General features: G+C 38.0%; 1 protein-coding gene across 1 annotated transcript in view; it reads right to left on the minus strand.

Moving 5' to 3' along the window:
* Positions 1-23048, minus strand: part of LOC122808531 (adhesion G-protein coupled receptor G1-like) — a 953755-nt gene extending 930707 nt beyond the window's left edge. Inside the window, exon 1 of the mRNA XM_044079485.1 lies at positions 22932-23048. Within this exon, the coding sequence (XP_043935420.1) occupies positions 22932-23003 (72 nt within the window). The 5' untranslated portion in view covers positions 23004-23048. The remainder of the gene's footprint in view (positions 1-22931) is intronic.
* Positions 23049-24023: the final 975 nt, after the last annotated feature.

Genomic DNA, 24023 nt, shown 5'->3' on the forward strand with positions numbered 1-24023 from the left:
TGAGCCTCTTAAAATTTTAAGAGCACAAACCATATTTTGCTAAAGCATTTTTAGTATCCACTTTTTTATAGCCCATAAATGCTCTGAAATGTGATCTTTCAATCTTCTACCAGTCCTTCTTTTGCTTACTATAGCGTCACATCTTTGAAACTGTGTGGTATACAACACCTGATGTTTCACACATGTACCTCCTCTCTGTGCCACCTGTTCTAGATATAAATTTGTTTTCTATGTGTGGGCTATTGGAAATCAACCTGCATTGTCTGTAACTGAAACATGCATAAGCACCATTAGATTTGGTGGTATAAGGCACCTCTTAATCAAGAATAGATTTAATACTGAAACTCCTCTTGTTGACAAACATAGGTCTAACAGGAATAAACTCCCTGAAAGTTTCTTGTCATTTCAAAATATTCCATTGTTTGGTAATAATCTTATTGATGCTCTTACTGTCTTTAGTGTACTTTATTGGAACAACCAAAAAAGGTAATCCTTTCTTTCCCTTCCTCAAATTATTAGCTCTGATCCTGACAGTAGTAATAGCGGGTTCCTATTATACGATCGAAAATCCCTTTAGGCGAATACGAAGACGTTGAACTGTATTGTGCGAAGTACGTAAACCCCAAATGGTCAAAACCGCAAATTTTGAAATGTCAATTTGTTTTGGTTGACCCGTCTGCGGTACAGCTCTGTAAGGTAAGTGTGCGATAGATAGGACTTTAGTGTTAGGATTTGGGTTAAGGTAAGTGCTTAGATAGGTACTTTATGTAAGTGTTAGTGTAGTGTTAGGTGTAGGGTTTTCTTTAAGTGTAGGGTTTAATATGCATGTGTATTATTTATTTTGTTTAGGTGTATGTCTGTAGGGGATGTGTGTGGTAGGTACGGACCTTAGGGTTAGGGAGGAGTTAAGGAGAGTGCATAGATAGTTGTGTTTGTGGGGTTTAGTGTAGTGTTGGAGGTAGGGTTTTGGTGCTTTAGTTTAGGTTAGAAGTAGGGTTTGGTTAGTGTATGTATGTGGTTTATTTATTTTGTTTATGTAGGCAGTATTTAGCGGGTGGTGAGGTTGGTCGACTATGACAGTTTGAATTTTTTTTTTCGCGGTTTAGTGCGTTCGGGATTTTCGTGGTTCACAGTATAGGGTTGATATTTTGGTATTCATGCATAGGGTTTTTCACTTTGCTAATATAGACCTGTAATAGCTATATAGTCATTTGCCCTATAGCTCAACACACTCTAATGTTGACTGCAGTATCTCATCAGGTTACCCCCTTTCCTAACTCATGAATTCAATAAAATCACACATCTATAAAAACAATCTTACTGGTGAGCTATGAATCTCTTACCAACTGACTTAAATATTCCTCTTTTAGTATGCAATGGATGCATACTACTAAATTATAAAGAGTTGTTTTCTTTTCTGAACAACTTGATGTATAAACCACCCTGTTCATTTTTGTAAACTGCAATGTCCAGATAATTAATTTCATGCAAATCACATATGAATTTAAATTTCAAATAATCTGACTGCCCATGTAAAATCTGTACAAAATTTGTAAATTCATTGTGTGATACAGCCCATAAAAAAAAATATATCATCAATAAAACATAGATACTCATTACAATGCAAATTCATAAAAAGGTAAACTCTTTTTTCCTGACAGCTTGGGAGTAGGATTTATTAGTTATTTTTATTTGTTGACTGGGAGTGTCCGACTGGACGTAGGTCCATTTTCAGTGGAGGCCTGGGGAGAAAAGCTCCACAGTTAAAATAAACAGACAGTAGTTACATTGGATTACATAGCGATTAACAATTTACATAGCAATTACTTACAACATATTTACAGATGAACATAGTACATCAGTAGACAACTAGAATCTTTATCTGTGAAGTACACAACAGACATTAACAAATGTTACAATAAGAAATTCCTGCTGTATAATAAGTACTAGGCTTATGAGCATCTGAGCTTGCTATAATCAAGGTAGTTAGTGGAGTGGAAAGAAAGGTAGTGGTTGGATGGGGTGGGTGATATTAGAGTGGGAGTTGCAAGGGCATAGCCAGCATGCTTTTAGGTGCGCTTTTAGTTTTGAAGTGGGTGCATGATGGTACGGAGGTAATTGTGGGAGGGAGGGAGTTCCATAATTTGGCTATGGTGCAAGAGAATAGTGCTTCACCAGCAGAGTTACTGGCTTTAGTGATCTGCAAGTGATTTTTGTTACTGGATCTTAATGGTCTGGTGGTGTGATAGGGTTGGAGTAGATTCTGGAGGGATGGGACATTTAGTGGATGGTTTACTAGTTTGTGGGTGAGTGAGAGTTGATACCATTGAAGAAGGCGAGGGAGCTCAAGCCAGCCCAGTTCAGCAAGTGAGAGACAGTGGTGACTACGGTAGGATGCCCCTGTGGCGAATTTGGTGATTTTGTTGTAGCAGGTCTCTAGCTTGTTTAGATCGCATTGCCTTAGGATGGCATATATTGGAGAGGCATAAAGTAGGGTGGAGATAAGATGGGAATTTGCTATTGAAATCTTTGCTGCTTTGGTGAGAAGTTGCTTATTTCTGTATAACGCTCCTAGTTTTTTGTGGACTTTTTTTATGGTCATGGATATGTGAATGTCAAATTTTAGTTTATTGTCTATTTCCACTCCTAGCAATTTGGTGTGTTCAGTTGGGTATATAGTGGTGTTGCCTTTTGCTATGATGTTAAAGTGAGAGATGTTTTGAGTATGTTTGGTGGGTTGGAAGATGAGTAGTTTAGTTTTGTTTGAGTTGAGTATTAATTGGGCATCAGATAACCAAGTTTCAACAGAGGAAAAGGCTTCCTGTGTGACTTTTGGCAGTTTGGGTAGGGACTGGGCTGAGCAGATGACGGTTGAGTCATCTGCATATTGTATGTGTATGCCATGTTTGGTGGCAGAGGCTAGATTATTGGTGAAAACAGAGAAGAGTAGGGGTCCAAGGATGGATCCTTGTGGAACCCTTATGGAGACAGGTAGTTGGGGAGATATGTCATTCTGCCATACAATGGATTGTTGGCAGTCAGACAGGTAACTCTGAAACCAGTTGGTGACTGATTGTGAGTAGGATAGGTTACTGAGGACAGAGATAAGTTGTTTGTGTGGGACCATGTCAAATGCTTTAGATAGGTCTAGGAAAGTATCAGAGGAGAGATAGCCATTGATTTTATGCTGAAGGATAGTGTTAGTAAAGGAGAGTAAGGCAGTGGTGGTGCTATGGTTTGGTCAGAAACCATGCTGAGTATTCTAAAGGAGGTTGTTAGTAAGGAGGTAGTCTGAGACCTGAGAGTGTATGTATCTCTCTAGTATTTTGGAGAGTGGAGACAGAATAGCTATGGGGCAGTAATTGGTTAGTTCTGTGGAGGGTCCGCCTTTGTGGAGGGGAATTATATGTGATACTTTCCACAGTGTGGGAACGTAACTTTCTGACAGAGATCGGTCAATCAAGATGGATACTGGGTAGGCCAGAGCATCAGCTGCGATTTGTAGGTATTCACTTGGGAGGTTATCTGCTGCTAATTTGGTGGGCTTAAGTTTAGTTAAGAGTTTTTTTATGTTGGAGGTAGGTACAGGAGAAAAAGAGAAGGCAGTGCGGAGATTACTAGTTGAAGGTGTGGGTTGGAGGGAAGGGGGTTGTGTTGTTTAGCTAATGGTAGTATGGTTTGTGTGAAGTGTGTGTTGAATGAGGTAGCAATATTTTCTGAGGAGTGAGGGATGTTAGGAGGAGGGGTACTGACTTTACCTGGGTTGAGGATGGAGTTTATGGAGAACCAAAATCGTTTGGGGCTGTGTTGGGAGGAGTCTAGGGCAGACTGGTAGTATTGGAATTTGTCCTGTTTTATTAGCTTTTTGACTCTATTGCGTAGTTCTAGGAATTTCTTTCTAGCAGAGGGGGTTTTGGTTTTGCGCCAGGCTTTATCCCTGATTTTCATTTCTAACTTAGTGGTTTTCTGTAGCCATGGGGAGGATTGTGCTTTGATTCTGGAAAGTCTTATGGGGGCATTGTAATTAAGGATGCTCAGGAAGGTAGTATTAAAACATTCAACTGCTTCATCAAGACTGAGGTACTTTAGAGGATGCCAGTTACATTCTTTGAGGGATGAGATGAATGTGAGTGGGTTAAAGTTTAATTTTTTACGTATTTGATGGTAGATGACAGGTTTAGCTTGGTATAGGTATTTTTTTGATTAGGAATGTTGGGGAGTGATCACAGAGGCTATCAGATAAGCAGCCTGTTATATATGACTGGGGGCTCTTACTGACTAGTATCCAATCCAGGGTAGTGTGCTTGCTGGAGTTTTTATTTATCCTGGTTGGCGGCTGGACTAGTTGGGTGAAGCCATGAAGGTTTACATGATGGGTTGGATGGTTGCCAGAACAGGATTGCCAGTCAATACTGAAATCACCTAAAATTACAGTTTCTTGGGGGAGATGGTGGGTAGACCAGTTGATCAGGTTTTCTAGTGTAGGGATATTTTGGCCAGATGGGAAGTAGAATCCAATTATGCTGATGGTTTTGTTTTGGTTTATTTTGAGGTTGGTATATATTATTTCTTCATTGCCAATTTGTGGAGCTGATGATTTTAAGATCTGGATGTTTAGATGCTGTTTAAATATTATAGCTACACTGCCTCATTTCTTGTTTAGCCGGTCTACTCTTAGTATGCCATAACCTGTAGGGAGTATTTGCTCACTGGTAATGTGAGGTTTTAGCCAGGTTTCTGTCAGGATGATTATATCTGGGGAGTGCAAGTCTATGGTGGCATGGAGTTCATGGACTTTGTTGGATGTAATTCTAATATTTAGGCTTAGTAGAAGGAAGTCACTTGGCTTTCTATTGGCTGTAATATGGGAGAAGTTGTGGTTTCTAGTCTGATTATGAGGATTGGAGTTGGAGATGGTAGGTCCAGGGTTGAGGTGGATGTCTCCACTTAGGGCTAGTTTTGATATGCATGAGGTTATTAGTTTTCTCAGTTTTTGAATGTGTTTGTTTATAAGGGAAACTTTATGATTGTGCTCTGTGGGTAATAGGTATGGTGGGAGGGTTACTATGTTAAGTTGTAGGGATGCTTCATGTTTGAGTAATATAGTTGGTAAAATATGTCGGGAGTGCATAGGGATGGTTCTTGAGTTGGTGGGAGGAAAGCTGAGTAAGGATGAGACATGAGTGGTGGTGTGAGTAGTAGTACAGTGGTAGTGGTTGAGTTGGGGAATGATAGAGCTTTGGTAGAATATAAGATATGCAAGGAGAGTGCATGCAGTGAGCATAGGTAAGGTATGCGTGTACATGTTAGTTGAGGAGGTGTGATAGTAGTGGGAAGATGGAAAAGGTAGTGTTGGGTTAGCGCTGTGGTTTGCTATTGGAAAGATGGGTGGAGTTTGCGAGTGTAATAAAGGTGGGACCACTGGGGGCAGAGTGGGGAGCGAAGCGGATAGAGACCATGTTAGTTGCTCTTATGAGAGGGCTAGAAACAATCAGGTAACAGAGTTAACTGATAAATAAACATATGATAGTGACAAGGGTGGTTGTAGATTTAAAAATATGTCTGCCAAAGGTAATATTTATTAACTTTGGGATTGTCTTAAGGTAATAAACAGGGAAGGGGGAGGGGAGAACAAGGGTGTGAGCAGGCAGTTCTTTGTACTGCTGCTAATGAGCCAAAGCAAAGACAAGTTTGTGTTTAAGAAACAATCACAACTGACCAAGTACTGCTCCGAAACAGTAAGTCATTTCTTAACCATTTCTCAGGTGGAAACACAGGATAAACTTGTATCAGTAGGCTACTGTGGTCTCAGTTTAAATGAACAAACATACACTATTGATCAGTTATTGATACTATTTGCTAACAGAAGGGAATAAAGAGAGAAAGTGGAAGATGAGTGTGTGAGTGTGGGGGGGGCTGCTTACAAGCCAAAGCAGAGTGCTCTCCAGGGACAAATGAATATTGGCTCAAACAGGTAGACACATACTCAAAGTTAAATTTAGCTGTTTGCAGACAGTTCAGACCCGGACTGCGCTTTTCTTATAAGAATGATAAAGGTGGTACCGCAGTTGAATACTTAAGAATGGTGTTAGGTCTAGAAAAGAAGAGTACAGAGAGGAATAAGCACTTTGAGACGGTAAAGATATATCATAAAGATTACAAAAAACAACCTGAGCAAATAGCTACTGTATGCAGCAAAATATGTCTTGAACCAACTATTAGTATATGCAGATACTGAGCCAATTGGAAAAACATCTGTTAGAAGAAACCTCAAGACAGTTATACAGTCATAGATAAAAATATAGCAAGCAGTACTCTGTGGAGGTTGTCTAATGTGATTCTATCCACCAGTAACAGCACAATTATATAGAAATAATTAGACACCAGTATGAGCTGTCTCATACAACACAATTACATTAATAACATTAGAGAACAAGGTGCAACTATGCAAAAAGACCATACTATTATACTAAAAACAACTTGGTGCAGACAAAATGCTAGCATGGGATAGTAACTTCCAATAATAAAGCATAAATCATGTTAGATGTCTAACACAATTCAACATAAACATATATAGTTGTAAAATATCTAACACAATTCAACATAAATAGGCATTTACAGTTGTAAAACACTTACTGGAGAGACATTGAGCTCCTCATGGGGCCTGTAGCATAGTGGATTGTAGTTTTAAAAATGGTGCCTGCCACGGGTAATATTTATTAACTTTGGGATTGTCTTAAAGTAATAAACAGGGAAGAGGGAGGGGAGAACAGGGGTCTGAGCAGGCAGTTCTTTGTACTGCTGCTAATGAGCCAAAGCAAAGACACGTTTGTGTTTAAGAAACAATCACAATTGACCAATGACTGCTCTGAAACTGTAAGTCATTTCTTAACCATTTCTCAGGTGGAAAAACAGGATAACCTTGTATCAGTAGGCTACTGTGGTCTCAGTTTAAATTAACAAACACAAAGTATTGATCAGTTATGGATACTATTTGCTAACAGAAGGGAATAAGAGAGAAACTGGAAGATGTCTGTGTATGTCTGTGTGTGTGTGTGGGGGGGCTGCTTACAAGCAAAGCAGAGTGCTCTCCAGGGGAAAATGAATATTGGCGCAAACAGGTACAGACATACTCAAAGTTAAATTTAGCTGTTTGCAGACTGTTTAAACCCAGACTGCGCTTTTCTTATAAGAATGATAAAGGTGGTACCACAGTTGAATACTTAAGAGTGGTGTTAGGTCTAGAAAAGAAGAGTACAGAGAGGAGTAAGCACTTTGAGATGGTAAAGATATATTATAAAAATTACAAAAAACAAACTGAGCAAATTGCTACTGTATGCAGCAAAATATGTCTTCAACCAACTATTAGTATATGCAGATACTGAGCCAATTGGAAAAACATTTGTTAGAAGAAACTTCAAGACAGTTATGCAGTCACAGATAAAAATATAGCGAGCAGCACTGTGTCAAGGTTGTCTAATGTGATTCTATCCACCAGTAACAGCACAATTATATAGAAATAATTAGATACCAGTATAAGCTGTCTCACACAACACAATTACATGAATAACATTAGAGAACAAGGTGCAGCTATGCAAATAGACCATACTATTATACTAAAAACAACTTGGTGCAGACAAAATGCTAGCATGGCATAGTAACTTCCAATAATAAAGAATAAATCATGTTAGATGACTAACACAATTCAACATAAACATATACAGTTGTAAAATGTCTAACACAATTCAACATAAATAGGCATTTACAGTTGTAAAACACTTACTGGAGTGACACTGAGCTCCTCAAGGGACCTGTAGCAGAGTGGACTGCAGTTTTAAAAATGGTGCCTGCCACAGGTAATATTTATTATCTTTGGGATTGTCCTAAAGTAATAAACAGGGAAGGGGGAGGGGAGAACAGGGGTCTGAGCAGGCTGTTCTTTATACTGCTGCTAATTAGCCAGTGCAAAGACAAGTTTGTGTTTCAGAAACAATCACAATTGACCAATGACTGCTCTGAAACTGTAAGTCATTTCTTAACCATTTCTCAGGTGGAAAAACAGGATAGCCTTGTATCAGTAGGCTACTGTGGTCTCAGTTTAAATTACCAAAAACAAAGTGTTGAGAAGTTATGGATACTATTTGCTAACAGAAGGGAATAAGAGAGAAAGTGGAAGATGTTTGTGTGTGTGTGTGTGTGTGTGTGTGTGTGTGTGTGTGTGTGTGTGTGTGTGTGCGTGTGTGCGTGTGTGCGTGTGTGCGTGTGTGCGTGTGTGTGAGGGGTGGGAGGGCTGCTTACAAGCCAAAGCAGAGTGCCCTCCAGGGTAAAATGAATATTGGCTCAAACAGGAAGTCACATACTCAAAGTTAAATTTAGCTGTTTGCAGACAGTTCAGACTTGGACTGCACTTTTCTTATAAGAATGATAAAGGTGGTACCGCAGTTGAGTACTTAAGAGTGGTGTTAGGTCTAGAAAAGAAGAGTACAGAGGGGAATAAGCACTTTGAGATGGTTAAGATATATTGTAAAGATTACAAAAAAACAAACTGAACAAATAGCTACTGTATGCAGCAAAATATGTCTTGAACAACCTATCAGTATATACAGATACGGAGCCCATTGGAAAAACATCTGTTAGAAGAAACCTCAAGACAGTTATGCAGTCACAGATAAAAATGTAGTGAGCAGCACTCTGTCGAGGTTGTCTAATGTGATTCTATCCATCAGTAACAGCACAATTATATAGAAATAATTAGACATCAGTATGAGCTGTCTCACACAACACAATTACATGAATAACATTAGTGAACAAGGTGCAGCTATGCAAATAGACCATACTATATACTAAAAACAACTTGGTGCAGACAAAATGCAAGCATGGCATAGTAACTTCCAATAATAAAGCATAAATCATGTTAGATGTTTAACACAACTCAACATACATAGGCATTTACAGTTCTAAAACACTTACTGGAGAGACACTGAGCTCCTCATGGGGCCTGTAGCAGAGAGGATTGTAGTTTTAAAAATGGTGCCTGCCACAGATAATATTTATTAACTTTGGGATTGTGTTAAAGTTAATAAACAGGGAAGGGGGAGGGGAGAAAAAGGGTGTGAGCAGGCAGTTCTTTGCACTGCTGCTAATGAGCCAATGCAAAGACAAGTTGGTGATTAAGAAACAATCACAAGTGAACTAGCACTGCTCTGAAACTGTAAGTCATTTCTTAACCATTTCTCAGGTGGAAAAACAGGATGACCTTGTATCGGTAGGCTACTGTGGTCTCAGTTTAAATTAGCAAACACACAGTATTGATCAGTTATGGATACTATTTGCTAACAGAAGGGAATAAAAGAGAAAGTGGAAGATGAGTGTGTGTGGGGGGGTTGGGGGGCTGCTTACAAGCCACAGCAGAATGCTCTCCAGAGGGAAATGAATATTGGCTCAAACAGGAAGACACATACTCAAAGTTAAATTTAGCTGTTTGCAGACAGTTTAGACCCGGCCTGCGCTTTTCTTGTAAGAATGATAAAGGTGGTACCGCAGTTGAATACTTAAGCGTGGTGTTAGGTCTAGAAAAGAAGAGTACAGAGAGGAATAAGCACTTTGAGATGGTAATGATATATTATAAAGGTTACAAAAAACAAACTGAGCAAATAGCTACTGTATGCAGCAAAATATGTCTTGAAGCAACTATTAGTATATGCAGATACTGAGCCCATTGGAAAAACATCTGTTAGAAGAAAGCTCAAGACAGTTATGCAATCACAAAATAAAATATAGCGAGCAGCACTCTGACGAGGTTGTCTAATGTGATTCTATCCACCAGTGACAGCACAATTATATAGAAATAATTAGACACCAGTATGAGCTGTCTCACACAGCACAATTACATGAATAAAATTAGTGAACAAGGTGCAGCTATGCAAATAGACCATACTATTATACTAAAAACAACTCGGTGCAGACAAAATCCTAGCATGGCATAGTAACTTCCAATAATAAAGCATAAATCATATTAGATGTCTAACACAATTCAACTTAAACATATACAGTTGTAAAATGTCTAACACAATTCAACATATATAGGCATTTACAGTTGTAAAACATTTACTAGAGAGACACTGAGCTCCTCATGGGGCCTGTAGCAGAGTGGATTGTAGTTTTCAAAATGTTGCCTGCCACAGCTAATATTTATTAACTTTGGGATTGTCTTAAGGTAATAAACAGGGAAGGGGGAGGGGAGAACATGGGTGTGAGCAAGCAGTTCTTTGTACTGCTGCTAATGAGCCAGGGCAAAGACAGGTTTGTGTTTAAGAAACAATCACAATTGTCCAAGGACAGTTCTGAAACTGTAAGTCATTTCTTAACCATTCTCAGGTGGAAAAACAGGATAACCTTGTATAAGTAGGCTACTGTGGTCTCAGTTTAAATTAACAAAGACACAGTATTGATCAGTTATGGATACTATTTACTAACAGAAGGGAATAAGAGAGAAAGAGGAACATGAGTGTGTGTGTGTGTGTGTGTGTGTGTGTGTGTGTGTGTGTGTGTGTGTGTGTGTGTGTGTGTCCGTGTGTGTTCCGTGTGTGTGTGTGTGTGTGTGTGTGTGTGTCTGTATGTTTGTGTGTGTGCGGGGGGTGGGCTGCTTACAAGCAAAAGTAGAGTGCTCTCCAGGTGAAAATGAATATTGGCTCAAATAGGTAGAGACATACTCAAAGTTAAATTTAGCTGTTTGCAGAAAGTTCTGACCCAGACTACGCTTTTCGTATAAGAATGATAAAGGTGTTACCGCAGTTGAATACTTAAGAGTGGTGTTTGGTCTAGAAAAGAAGAGTACAGAGAGGAGTAAGCACTTTGAGATGGTAAATATATTTTATAAAGGTTACAAAAAACAAACTGAGCAAATAACTACTGTATGCAGCAAAATATGTCTTGAACCAACTATTAGTATATGCAGATACTGAGCCAATTGGAAAAACATCTGTTAGAAGAAACCTCAATACAGTTATGTAGTCACAGATAAAAATATAGTGAGCAGCACTCTGTCAAGGTTGCCTAATGTGATTCTATCCACCAGTAACAGCACAATTATATAGAAATAATTAGACATCAGTATGAGCTGTCTCACTTAACACAATTACATGAATAACATTAGTGAAGAAGGTGCAGCTATGCAAATACACCATACTATTATACTAAAAAGAACTTGGTGCAGACAAAATGCTAGCATGGCATAGTAACTTCCAATAATAAAGCATAAATCATGTCAGATGTCTAAAACAGTTCAACATAAGCATATACAGTTGTAAAATGTGGAACACAATTCAACATAAATAGGCATTTACAGTTGTAAAACATTTACTGGAGAGACACTGAGCTCCTCACGGGGCCTGTTGCAGAGTGGACTGCAGTTTTAAAAATGGTGCCTGCCACAGGTAATATTTATTAACTTTGGGATTGTCCTAAAATAATAAACAGGGAAGGAGGAGGAGAGAACAAGGGTCTGAGCAGGCTGTTCTCTATACTGCTGCTAATGAGACGAAGCAAAGACAAGTTTGTGTTTAAGAAACAATCACAATTGACCAATGACTGCTCTGAAACTGTAAGTCATTTCTTAACCATTTCTCAGGAGGAAAAACAGGATAACCTTGTATCAGTAGGCTACTGTGGTCTCAGTTTAAAATAACAAACACAAAGTATTGATCAGTTATGGATACTATTTGCTAACAGAAGGGAATAAGAGAGAAAGTAGAAGATGTCTGTGTGTGCGCGTGTGTGTGTGTGTGTGTGTGTGTGTGTGTGTGTGTGTGTGTGTGTGTGTGTGTGTGTGTGTGTGTGTGTGTGTGTGTGCGTGTGTGAGGGGTGGGGGGACTGCTTACAAGCCAAAGCAGAGTGCTCTCCAGGGGAAAATGAATATTAGCTCAAAAAGGAAGACACATACTCAAAGTTAAATTTAGCTGTTTGCAGACAGTTCAGACCCGGACTGCACTTTTCTTATAAGAATGATAAAGTTGGTACCGCAATTGAATACTTAAGAGTGGTGTTAGGTCTAGAAAAGAAGAGTACAGAGAGGAATAAGCACTTTAAGGCAGTTAAACTATATTATAAAAATTACAAAAAACAAACTGAGCAAATAGCTACTGTATGCAGCAAAATATGTCTTGAACAAACTATTAGTATATACAGATACTGAGCCCATTGGAAAAACATCTGTTAGAAGAAACTTCAAGACAGTTAGGCAGTCACAAAAAATATAGTGAGCAGCACTCTGTCGCGGTTGTGTAATGTGATTCTATCCATCAGTAACATCACAATTATATAGAAATAATTAGACATCAGTATGAGCTATCTCATACAACACAATTACATGAATAACATTAGTGAACAAGTTATGCAAATAGACCATACTATTATACTAAAAACAACTTGGTGGAGACAAAATGCCAGCATGGCATAGTAACTTCCAATAATAAAGCATAAATCATGCTAGATGTCTAACACAATTCAACATAAACATATACAGTTGTAAAATGTCTAACACAATTCAACATAAATAGGCATTTACAGTTGTAAAACGCTTATTGGTGAGACACTGGGCTCCTCATGGGGCCTGTAGCAGAGAGGATTGTGGTTTTTAAAATGGTGCCTGACACGGGTAATATTTATTAACTTTGGGATTGTCTTAAGGTAATAAACAGGGAAGGGGGAGGGGAGAACAAGGGTGTGAGCAGGCAGTTCTTTGTACTGCTGCTAATGAGCCAGAGCAAAGACAGGTTTGTGTTTAAGAAACAATCACAATTGACCAAGGACTGCTCTGAAACTGTAAGTCTTTTCTTAACCATTTCTCAGGTGGAAAAACAGAATAACCTTGTATCAGTAGGCTACTGTGGTCTCAGTTTAAAATAACAAACACAAAGTATTGATCAGTTATGGATACTATTTACTAACAGAAGGAAAAAAGAGACAAAGTGGAACATGAGTGTGTGTGTGTGTGTGTGTGTGTGTGTGTGTGTGTGTGTGTGTGTGTGTGTGTGTGTGTGTGTGTGTGTGTGTGTGTGTGTGTGGGGGGGGGGGCTGGTTACAAGTCAGGCAGAGTGCTCTCCAGGGGAAAATGAATACTGGCTCAAACAGGGAGACACATACTCAATGTTAAATTTAGCTGTTTGCAGACAGTTCATATCCAGACTGCACTTTTCTTATAAGAATAATAAAGGTGGCACCGAAGTTGAATACTTAAGAGTGGTGTTAGGTCTAGAAAAGAAGAGTACAGAGAGGAGTAAGCACTCTGAGATGGTAAAGATATATTATAAAGATTACAAAAATCAAACTGAGCAAATAGCTACTGTATGCAGCAAAATATCTCTTGAACCATCTATTAGTATATGCAGATACTCAGCCAATTGGAAAAAACATCTGTTAGAAGAAATCTCAAGACAGTTATGCAGTCACAGATAAAAATATAGCGAGCAGCACTCTGTCAAGGTAGTCTAATGTGATTTTATCCACCAGTAACAGCACAATTATATAGAAATAATTAGACACCAGTATGAGCTGTCTCACACAACACAATTACATGAATAACATTAGTGAACAAGGTGCAGCTATTCAAATAGACCATACTATTATACTAAAACAACTTGGTGCAGACAAAATTCTAGCATGGCATAGTAACTTCCAATAATAAAGCATAAATCATGTTAGATGTCTAACACAATTCAGCTTAAACATATACAGTTGTAAACTGTCTAACACAATTCAACATAAATAGGCATTTACAGTTGTAAAACACTTACTGGAGAGACACTGAGCTCCTCATGCGGCCTATAGCAGAGTGGATTGTAGTTTTAAAAATGGTGCCTGCCACAGGTAATATTTATTAACTTTGGGATTGTCTTAAGGTAATAAACAGGGAAGTGGGAGGGGAGAACAAGGGTGTGAGCAGGCAGTTCTTTGTACTGTTGCTAATGAGACAAAGCAAAGACAAGTTTGTGTTTAAGAAACAATCACAGTTGACCAAGGACTGCTCTGAAACTGTAAGTCATTTCTTAAACATTTCTGAGGTGGACAAACTTGATAAACTTGCATCAGTAGGTTACTGTGGTCTCAGTTTAAATTAACAGACACACACACAGTATTGATCAGTTCTGGATACTATTTGCTAACAGAAGGGAATAAGAGAGAATTTGGAAGATGTCTGTGTGTGTGTGTGTGTGTGTGTGTGTGTGTGTGTGTGTGTGTGTGTGTGTGTGTGTGTGTGTGTGTGTGTGTGTGTGAGTGTGTGTGAGTGTGTGAGGGGTGGGGGGACTGCTTACAAGCCAAAGCAGAGTGCTCTCCACAGGAAAATGAATATTGGCTCAAACAGAAAGACACATACTCAAAGTTAAATTTAGCTGTTTGCAGACAGTTCAGACCCGGACTGCACTTTTCTTATAAGAATGATAAAGGTGGTACCGTAGTTGAATACTTAAGAGTGGTGTTAGGTCTAGAAAAGAAGAGCACATAGAGGAATAAGCACTTTGAGGCAGTTAAGATATATTATAAAAATTACAAAAAACAAACTGAGCAAATAGCTACTGTATGCAGCAAAATATGTCTTGAACAAACTATTAGTATATACAAATACTGAGCCCATTGGAAAAACATTTGTTAGAAGAAACCTCAATACAGTTATGCAGTCACAGATAAAAATATAGTGAGCAGCACTCTGTCGAGGTTGTCTAATGTGATTCTATCCATCAGTAACATCACAATTATATAGAAATAATTAGACATCAGTGTGAGCTGTCTCACACAACACAATTACATGAATAACATTAGTGAACAAGTTATGCAAATAGACCATACTATTATACTAAAAACAACTTGGTGCAGACAAAATGCTAGCATGGCATAGTAACTTCCAATAATAAAACATAAATCATGCTAGATGTCTAACACAATTCAACATAAACATATACAGTTCTAAAATGTCTAACACAATTCAACATAAATAGGCATTTTCAGTTGTAAAACACTTATTGGAGAGACACTGAGCTCCTCATGGGGCCTGTAGCAGAGAGGATTGTGATTTTAAAAATGGTGCCTGCCACAGGTAATATTTATTAACTTTGGGATAGTCTTAAGGTAATAAACAGGGAAGGGGAGGGGTTAAAAAGGGTGTGAGCAGGCAGTTCTTTGCACTGCTGCTAATGAGCCAAAGCAAAGACAAGTTAGTGTTTAAGAAACAATCACAAGTGAACAAGGACTACTCTGAAACTGTAAGTCATTTCTTAACCATTTCTCAGGTGGAAAAACAGGATAACCTTGTATCAGTAGGCTACTGTGGTCTCAGTTTAAATTAACAAACACAAAGTATTGATCAGTTATGGATACTATTTGCTAAGAGAAGGGAATAAGCGAGAAAGTGGAAGATGAGTGTGTGTGTGTGGGGGGGGGGTGGGGGGGGGGCTTCTTACAAGCCAAAGCAGAGTGCTCTCCAGGGGAAAATGAATATTGGTGCAAACAGGTACACACATACTCAAAGTTAAATTTAGCTGTTTGCAGACTGTTCAGACCCGGACTGCGCTTTTCTTATAAGAATGATAAAGGTGGTACCACAGTTGAATACTTAAGAGTGGTGTTAGGTTGGAGAGACACTGAGCTCCTCATGGGGCCTGTAGCAGAGTGGAATGTAATTTACAGTAGTTTGTAGGATAATGTTCACAACTGTCACAGCCCTATTTTTTTGGTACACGTCTTGGTCTCAGGCCCTCCATATTCCATGGACACATTTTCTGTGCCAGTGTAACTCACCCCAAAGACCCATGATGAAACCCATAGACACAAAGAAGCTGAAACATTTACCCAGGAAGTGGGCTGATCACTTGCAGCATAGTTCCCCTTGTTTGCTGCCAGCTTCTTATAGTGAGTTGATGACATCAAGGCATCAGAGGTGAGGCCAGTAACTGAACACAACATGAGTACTGCTCACCTCCTAACTAATTGACTCCATGGCTAATACCCAGCATGTCTGCAAAGACAGACAGATACAGAGATGGCCAGAGGTGAGCTTCAGCTAATCAGTATAGTATATGGTCTGTGTGAAGACCTGAGAGAGTACATAGGTCAACATGGGCATGAGTCAGGAGACTGCATGCAGTATTGTTCCTGTGTACATGCACATTATGGACAATGCACTTCCTGTGTTAAATCCACCACTCCTTCTAGTGAGGATGCCCAACTTCAGTGATGGAGAATGCAGTCCTAACCCATAGCACTACCATCTCCATACCAGTGTTTAGGGCATTATAGGATGATGAGAATGAATATTAATGTGTCATGTTCATGCAGAGACTGCCCATAGTATAAGAGTGTTCTTGCCTATAGAGCATTTCATACTCCCTGTGTGGTGTGGATAAGGCCTGTGACTTTCCCGTGAGAGGGTGTACTCATGTATGGGGACATGGGTTCTCCTTACCTCTGTATATTATGACAGCTGTGCCATGCTCTCAGTATTCTGTTAAATGGTTCATCCATGCCTGAGGCACAGCGTTGGAGTCAATGCATGGGCTGACAAAGCCATAGAATAGCTTTGCATGCATAATTTTTTATGTTATATGTACAACTTTATTCTGACCCTTCTGACCCATAGTTATGAGCCAGATGCTGACTCTTGATCAGTGCCATGGAATACTGCACCAACCTTTATCAAGAGTCATCATCTCCTGCAACCAGTTCCTTCACAGGATGATCAAAAGGCACCTCCTCCACAAATGTTTCTGGTACGTCCTCTTACTGAATGTTTGTATCCTGCTATAACTGATTTTGTATCTGAATGTTATCTAACACTACACCCACTGCAAAGATTTTAATACACATCACAGGATCACGCACCACTAGATGCACATTCAACAACACCCAAGACATTATTGTATGTATTTTGTCCTTTTAAGTTCTACATCCTGCTAAATCACTTGCTGAATTTGTTACCCTTCTCTGTGCTTCCAAAATCATGTTTGTTGTGTCTAAAACCTGGGGGCATGGCTGTTCTTCACATAACATCAGATATCACAGCAAAAAAACTTTCTGAATCCCAGAGTCTATAATGCTCCTTGTGGCCTCCGTATAATTTCCCAGTGGCTTTTACAAAAAATCTTTCAACTGCTTATGTAATTTCTACAATGATTCTTCCAAGCAATTTTCCAGCATAGTCTTAGTTTATCTACCTTTCACAGAAAAGAAAGCCTTATACTGGTACAATTCTTAAATTACATGCAAAACTTTATACAAAAGAATCCAAAAGAACCCAGGCTGGGCAGCTATTATATACACACCACAGCAATATACATTGTTGTGCACAGAAGGCACGCAGGTACAGGAGCTTCTTTCGCTAAGCATAGATGTGCAGGATCACTGAGGAGCTGATTGCTACTTCATGACATTTCCTTAACACGTTTACAGAAAATGTCACAGATTAGACTGCTATTAATTACTAAAAAGCTGCATTGTATTGCAGTAATATCATAACTAGAACCACGTGCTACTTTTAATAAATTAGAACAGGCTCATGTCTTGAAAAATCTTACATTCTGTGTTAACACTATTTTCACACAATACAACAAACACAAGTAAAGCATCAGAAGCCTGTCATGTCCTATAAGGTGTAATGTCCTTTATTTGCATTTGTTATACAGTCTGGCTGTGTATGAATTTTGTTACGTTATCTCAAAAATCTTAGTTACCATGAGAGATTGGAAGCCTTGTCCATGTACTCTGTGCTGTACAGACTACTGAAGAGAGGTTCGTACCTCACTTACCATGCCCTTAGCATCTTGCTATCCTTGGCCTCCCTTTTCTTGGTAAATCAGATAGTGCAGCCAACACTAGAGCCAGGGATCTACTGAGATAATTAAAAGAGAATAGAGGGACAGGTTCATCACCCAGCATCTCCTCTACTTTGAAATAACCTTTCTGTGGGGATCAAGCAAGGTGACTCCTTACCATCTTTCAGATGTAGCTGGTATGATTGAATGAAAACCCTTTGAGTTACACCAGGATGTATAGCCCTTGCCCTCTTTGAATAACATGGCTGAACCTCAAGTGGTTACTGGCAAGACCTACACAGTCTCTGGCACAAATGCCATGTACATCCTATGATCATGTGAGCCAAATACCCATTCTAACTCCTTTAAAGCATTTATTATTCATACCACAGAAATAGTTATGGTGTCACCACAGTTCCCAAGGAAATTAATCTTTCTGTAATTGTTAAGAGTAGCTAGTAATATTATGACTGAATATTTAACTGGCTACCTGGTTGGTATTTAATTAATATCTCTGCATCTATGGGACCAAGTCAGCACTTATACTCTTTAAACTACTGGTTTGTCTTTTTAAATCAAGCCACCACCTAAATCTTAATTGCAAAAGTGTCTGTGCCACACACCCACAAATACATCATAGAAAATATATAAACAATTATGCAACATATAATACAATAATTATTAATGACAATTTATTAGTAACAAAATAAAAAGGGCAAAGATGTGAGGTTAAGAGGACATCCTTAATCACCAATCTGAACATTCTACAATGTAATACAATACACCTTAGAAATGCTATATACTGGTGATTTCTGGACTTTATAATTAAGATAAAAAGGCAACAAAATATAGCTTTTCAAACCTATTCTAGCTGTATATGTAAACCACACACACACACAAAATGCAGAAATAGAAATAATTCATGAACATGGCCTCAAGCTGAATGCCAAAAAATGCATCATCATCCCCTTTGGGGAGAGTGACATCCTCACATATCACATTAATAACAACGTCCTAAGTACACAATCAGTAGTGAGGGATTTGGACACCCTGACTTTTCACCGCCATGTCGCTTCATTGTGCGGAAAGCTTTCTACATGGTCGACCTCATAAGTAAGGGTATCTCATCCAGGGACAAAGAGGTCATAAGATCCCTGTATTCTTCCCTTTTACGGTCAATTATTGAGTACAATGTCCCCTTCGGCATGTACCTTGCAAAGCACATGCAGCAGCTGGAGAGACCACAGAGGTTCCTCACCAGGAGAATCCAGGGCCTCAAACACCTACCCTGCACAGATAGGCTAAAAGCCCTGTCCCTCTACTCAGTTTCATACAGACTCCTCAGAGGTGACCTCTGTCTGGCATACAAAGCAATCTCAGACCCCGCCTTGAAGCCGCAAGTCAAGCTCCAATCGAGCAACCTATATGTGCGACCTCAACCTCGTCTGTAATATCAATAGGACTTCTTGGCAGGACAGATTTGTGTTCCAGAGACTACTACATCTGTGGAATAGAATCACTCTCCACATCAAGTAGAGTACCTCATTATCCCTTTTTAAGCGCAACCTGGATAACTGGATGGGAAACAGAAAATACATTCCTGGAATTCCACTTATGCTCTTGCTGGACAGGGGCTCTGGATGCTGACTTACTAAACATGGGCTAAACTCTTGGCTAGGCTTATCAGGGCCTCAGGGCCAATAGCCTTGTAACCTCCTACGATCCTATGAGAAAATGTTATATGCTTAGTGTGCTTCTATAACGAGACATTCTGAAATGAGAAAGTAACACATTTCTGATAAAGATGGAAGTAAAAATTAGAAAGTAGTAACCTGTCTTGAAATCACCAAAACAGTTGCAGCATAAAATGCAATTGAATATAAAATAAGACAAATAAAATAACTGACATATCATTTCTCTAATCTAAAGGGACAGAACATATTTAACCATGTACGGTATATAACCATTTGCATAAGAGAGGAATATATATGATTTAACAATAAGATTGTTGATCACAATGACCCAAACAGCCACACTCTGTAAATTCCTCTGTCTGATTTTTTTGATCTTTTAACTAAACTAGTATGGCAGATGAAGTCAAAGTTAAGTAGGTCAGCCTTAGGGTTGTTGAATATCATACCAGGTATGGACAGCAGTCTTGAATTTGGAAAAGAAATACCTGCACTTTGGCCTGTATTAAATCATTGCTTGCAGCAGTGAACAATAAGTACATGTCAGGCTAACAAATTAGCCATAATGAATGTTTATAAGCATCTAATAAATGTTGTTAAAAACTGAATCATGCAGAACACCAGAAGATAAAAAGTACATCTTAGATTTGAAGTGATTTATCTCAGGCCAAATTGCTCTGCCCATCATATGACTTTGAAAACACTTAACCAAAGTTGTGGAAAAATCTAATACTAGCATATTGTCCAGTGGCCATGCATGTTAAAATAACTATAATCCATTTGAGCACATTTCCATTTGATGCCGATAGCTTCTTTGGAGTGGTATTATTATTTGAAATAGGTTAGTGACTTACAAAAAATATAAAAGGACAGGGTGTGGAAAACAAAATGTCACTATGGTTGTCTATGATGTATTGCAGTGGGTATATTACCCATTGTTTGACACTTGTTATAACTATTTTCATATTTATATTTTCATAACTAAGTCAGCTACATGTTCCAGATGGACAAAGTCATAGTGGGAGATAAAATAATGCACTATCATTTTCCATGTCAAATAAACTACACTGCTGATAATTAGCCAGAATGAAAAAAGTTTCTTATTGCGCACAATTTTTATGGCCAGTCATACTGTGCAGCAATATCCTTACCTGATCCACTGTCTTTGATAAAATGGTCAATTAAGGACTTCAAGTACTTGTAATTTACCTTTTCATTGTTTGTAACATTGAGGGTAATCACTTTACACTGAATATATATTTTTCCACTGCTTAGTTTGCAGTCATAGTTTTCTGGGCTACCTGATGCAAACTTAGAGATGTATTCACCTGGTAGAAGCTCATAGGCCATTTCATCCAAGTAATCCTCGGGGAGGGGTTCCAATCGCTGGGGAAAAGGGCAAATTCCCCAGTCCCCTCAGTACCGCAATCTCAGTATGGACACTTTCACATTTTGGAAGGTCGGTCATATGATATCAGCAATATTGTGTTTGACTTTTCAAAAAAGTCAATCTCTAATATAAATCCTTATATCTAAATGATAGTAAAAGCCTTCTGGTGGCATATAACAAACAGGAGACTGTAAAATGAACAAAGACATAATACATGTTTTAACAAAGCGTCATTTACATAAAGAGACATGCATATAAAAGCATGTCTGGTGTCCAGGCTATGAAGCAGATCCTAAGGATATATTGTTACATTATCAAAATATCCCTACAGATCCTAACAATATACTGGTCTTTACGTTTGTCACCCAGGATGAGCAAATCACAAAAACTCCATGAAAAATGTGTTGTTGGTGCACAAGGGAAGAAGTAAACTATCATAATTTGTAAGAATTTTTGCATTCTAGTTTAATAATTCTATGTGTGATATATTGTTGAAATGTAATGATTTTTATAATTGTTATATAATGTCATCACAACTAATTGTTGGCACAATAATAATATTTGTAATTCTGATACTTTGAATTTAAGAGAAAAGGTCATTGATGACAAATGAGGTTCTGATAATACTTCAAGAATGTCTATGGAAAAATAGTTGCACCTGATACTTACATACTCACATCATTCCATAGCGCCCAAGATATTTTATTTGGGACATCTCTTCTACTTAAAAGATATATGTCACAAATTGTAATTAGACACAGCAGGAGGCAGATACACAAAAGTAGTAGTGAAGGAGTTGTGTGAATTACTGAGCAGGATGGAAACTTTATGAATGAATCTTCATAGAACTGAGGGGGAAAATGACATGATATTTAAGTAATCTAGAATGATCTGATGATATTTACTTCTCAGATAAAAGTAGTTCATAATAAAGTTGTTGAATACATACCCAGTATTCATGAGATTATATCTGAAAGTATAAACAGACTAATTTGGTTATTGACATACTACCCTGAGTAAGTAATCACTAGAATGTTCTGATGCTATTTATCTCTCTGATAAATATCTCATGTTCTGGATTATCTTATATTTAACAATACAGTGAGTCATATTTTGAGTTTATAACTGTATTAACATTTTATTAACAAATAAATTGTAATGATATTGTATTTATTATTGATATTAAATATAATTACAATAATTGTACTATATATATGTTCTTGTACCAACCCTGATTGACCTTTCCTTCTTCCTTTCCACTACCATAATTTCCTCCTTCCCTTTTTCCTATATCCTGACTGTTCCCCTCTTTAATCTCATATACACAAAAAAAAAAAAATTTTCTTTCACATTACTTTGTCAATTTGTTACTCACGCTATGTATTATCATGTGTGTATTGCAAGTAATTACTTATTTGATTATTAATCTTATCTTGTAATTGCTTTTTCCTTTTATATGTGTTTTACATGTACTAATGCAATTTTGTATACAATCTACTAACTCAATTTTGTATATAATCTTTTCATCTTTGTTTTCATCCTTTTATCCTTCTATCCTTTTATGTTTTTTGTTTAAACTTGTAATAACCATTGGAGCTTTTCTCCCCGGGCCTCCACTGAAAATGGACATACATCCAGCTGGACTAGCCCGGTCAACAAATGTAAAATAAAATAATAAATAAATATATATATATATATATATATATATATATATATATATATGTATATTATAATAATTAGAATCATACTATACATTATTACTGTTACTATTATCACTGTTTATTAGCAAAGGTGAGTGAGGGAAGGCATTCTACTCTGGTTTCATCTTCTGAAGACAATGATATGTCAGGTCTTTGGTCATCTCCATGAAGCTTATAGGTGTGTGAGTGAACATCCCTGTTATATCTCATCTGAATCTACTAGAAAGAATATGTCAACTACATTCTTTCCCTCTGTTCAGCCATGCTCTTGTTTACAGCAGCACATGTATCTCGCAGTCTACTGGTTTCTATACAATGCTGGAACAGTTTTAATTCAAGTAACACTTACAGTTGACGAATTATGCCAGAATGTGAGAACTACAGGATTAGACAAGTTGACAATCTTTGCATTTTCCACCATGATTCCTAATATAATATCATGAAGAAGTTGGCTTTCACTGTTATCCTGTAAAGTAACACAAAAGGTACATTTCATGAAGAAAAACTATTATTGATGATTACTACATTTGTTACTATAACTGCAAAATAACTATAATAACAAGTAAATATTCAACACTGAGCACTGAAAAAGCTTGAAAGATCTGAGTATGAAAGTAAATATTTAACAAGCTGCTCACTGCTAGACTGTACAGCAACTTAAAATTAACTCTATCACTAAAACACAATGTGTAGTAAATATATTTCAATATGATACAGAAACAGTACAAACCCATAATATAAACCAGTACTTCTCCTAATAGTCCACATTCATACTCCCCAGCAGACATAATAATAAACAAGAAACCCATGCTGTTCCACTCATAACATTTCTCAGCTTCACTCTACTTCTTACCCAATGTTTACACATTCAGCTGTTTGATAGTTGAATTCAATTAAATCCCAGTGCTTTTGCCACAACCACTACTTCCAATAATAAAAGCAGCACCATATCTCACAGCCCAATGAAGAATGCTCTTCTAAATGGTGACAGCATGTTAGATGTAATGGAGGAGGCAAATCAGTTCATATCAACTTACAAGGCTCATGTACTTAGAATAGAATCTTGGGTAAAGCCACTAGTGTAACTTAAGCCATTACATTTTTTCCAACTGCCACTATGTCTTCAGTACAAGAGAAGGACCCACAATTCTGGAAGGAAATCTGTTTCTGATAAAGATCAAATTAAAATTGGATTGCTATCCAGACAGAACCCACAGGGTTAGAGTTGCTGGAGCCATGTCAGACTCAAAGCCTGTCACAAGTGGTGTCCCACAGAGCTCAGTCCTGGGTCCACTCTTGTTCGGCATCTACTTTTCTGAAGTACAAGCAAACACAGGAGGGTTATGGCTGACAAAGTTTGCAGATGACTGCAAACTGGGCGCCATAGTAGAAAACACATCTGACACAAATATCCTCCAGAAGGGCCTCACAGAAATGGATA

Source organism: Protopterus annectens, chromosome 8.part0, assembly GCF_019279795.1.
Source record: "Protopterus annectens isolate FY-2018-M chromosome 8.part0, PAN1.0, whole genome shotgun sequence".
NCBI classification, from domain to species: domain Eukaryota; kingdom Metazoa; phylum Chordata; order Ceratodontiformes; family Protopteridae; genus Protopterus; species Protopterus annectens.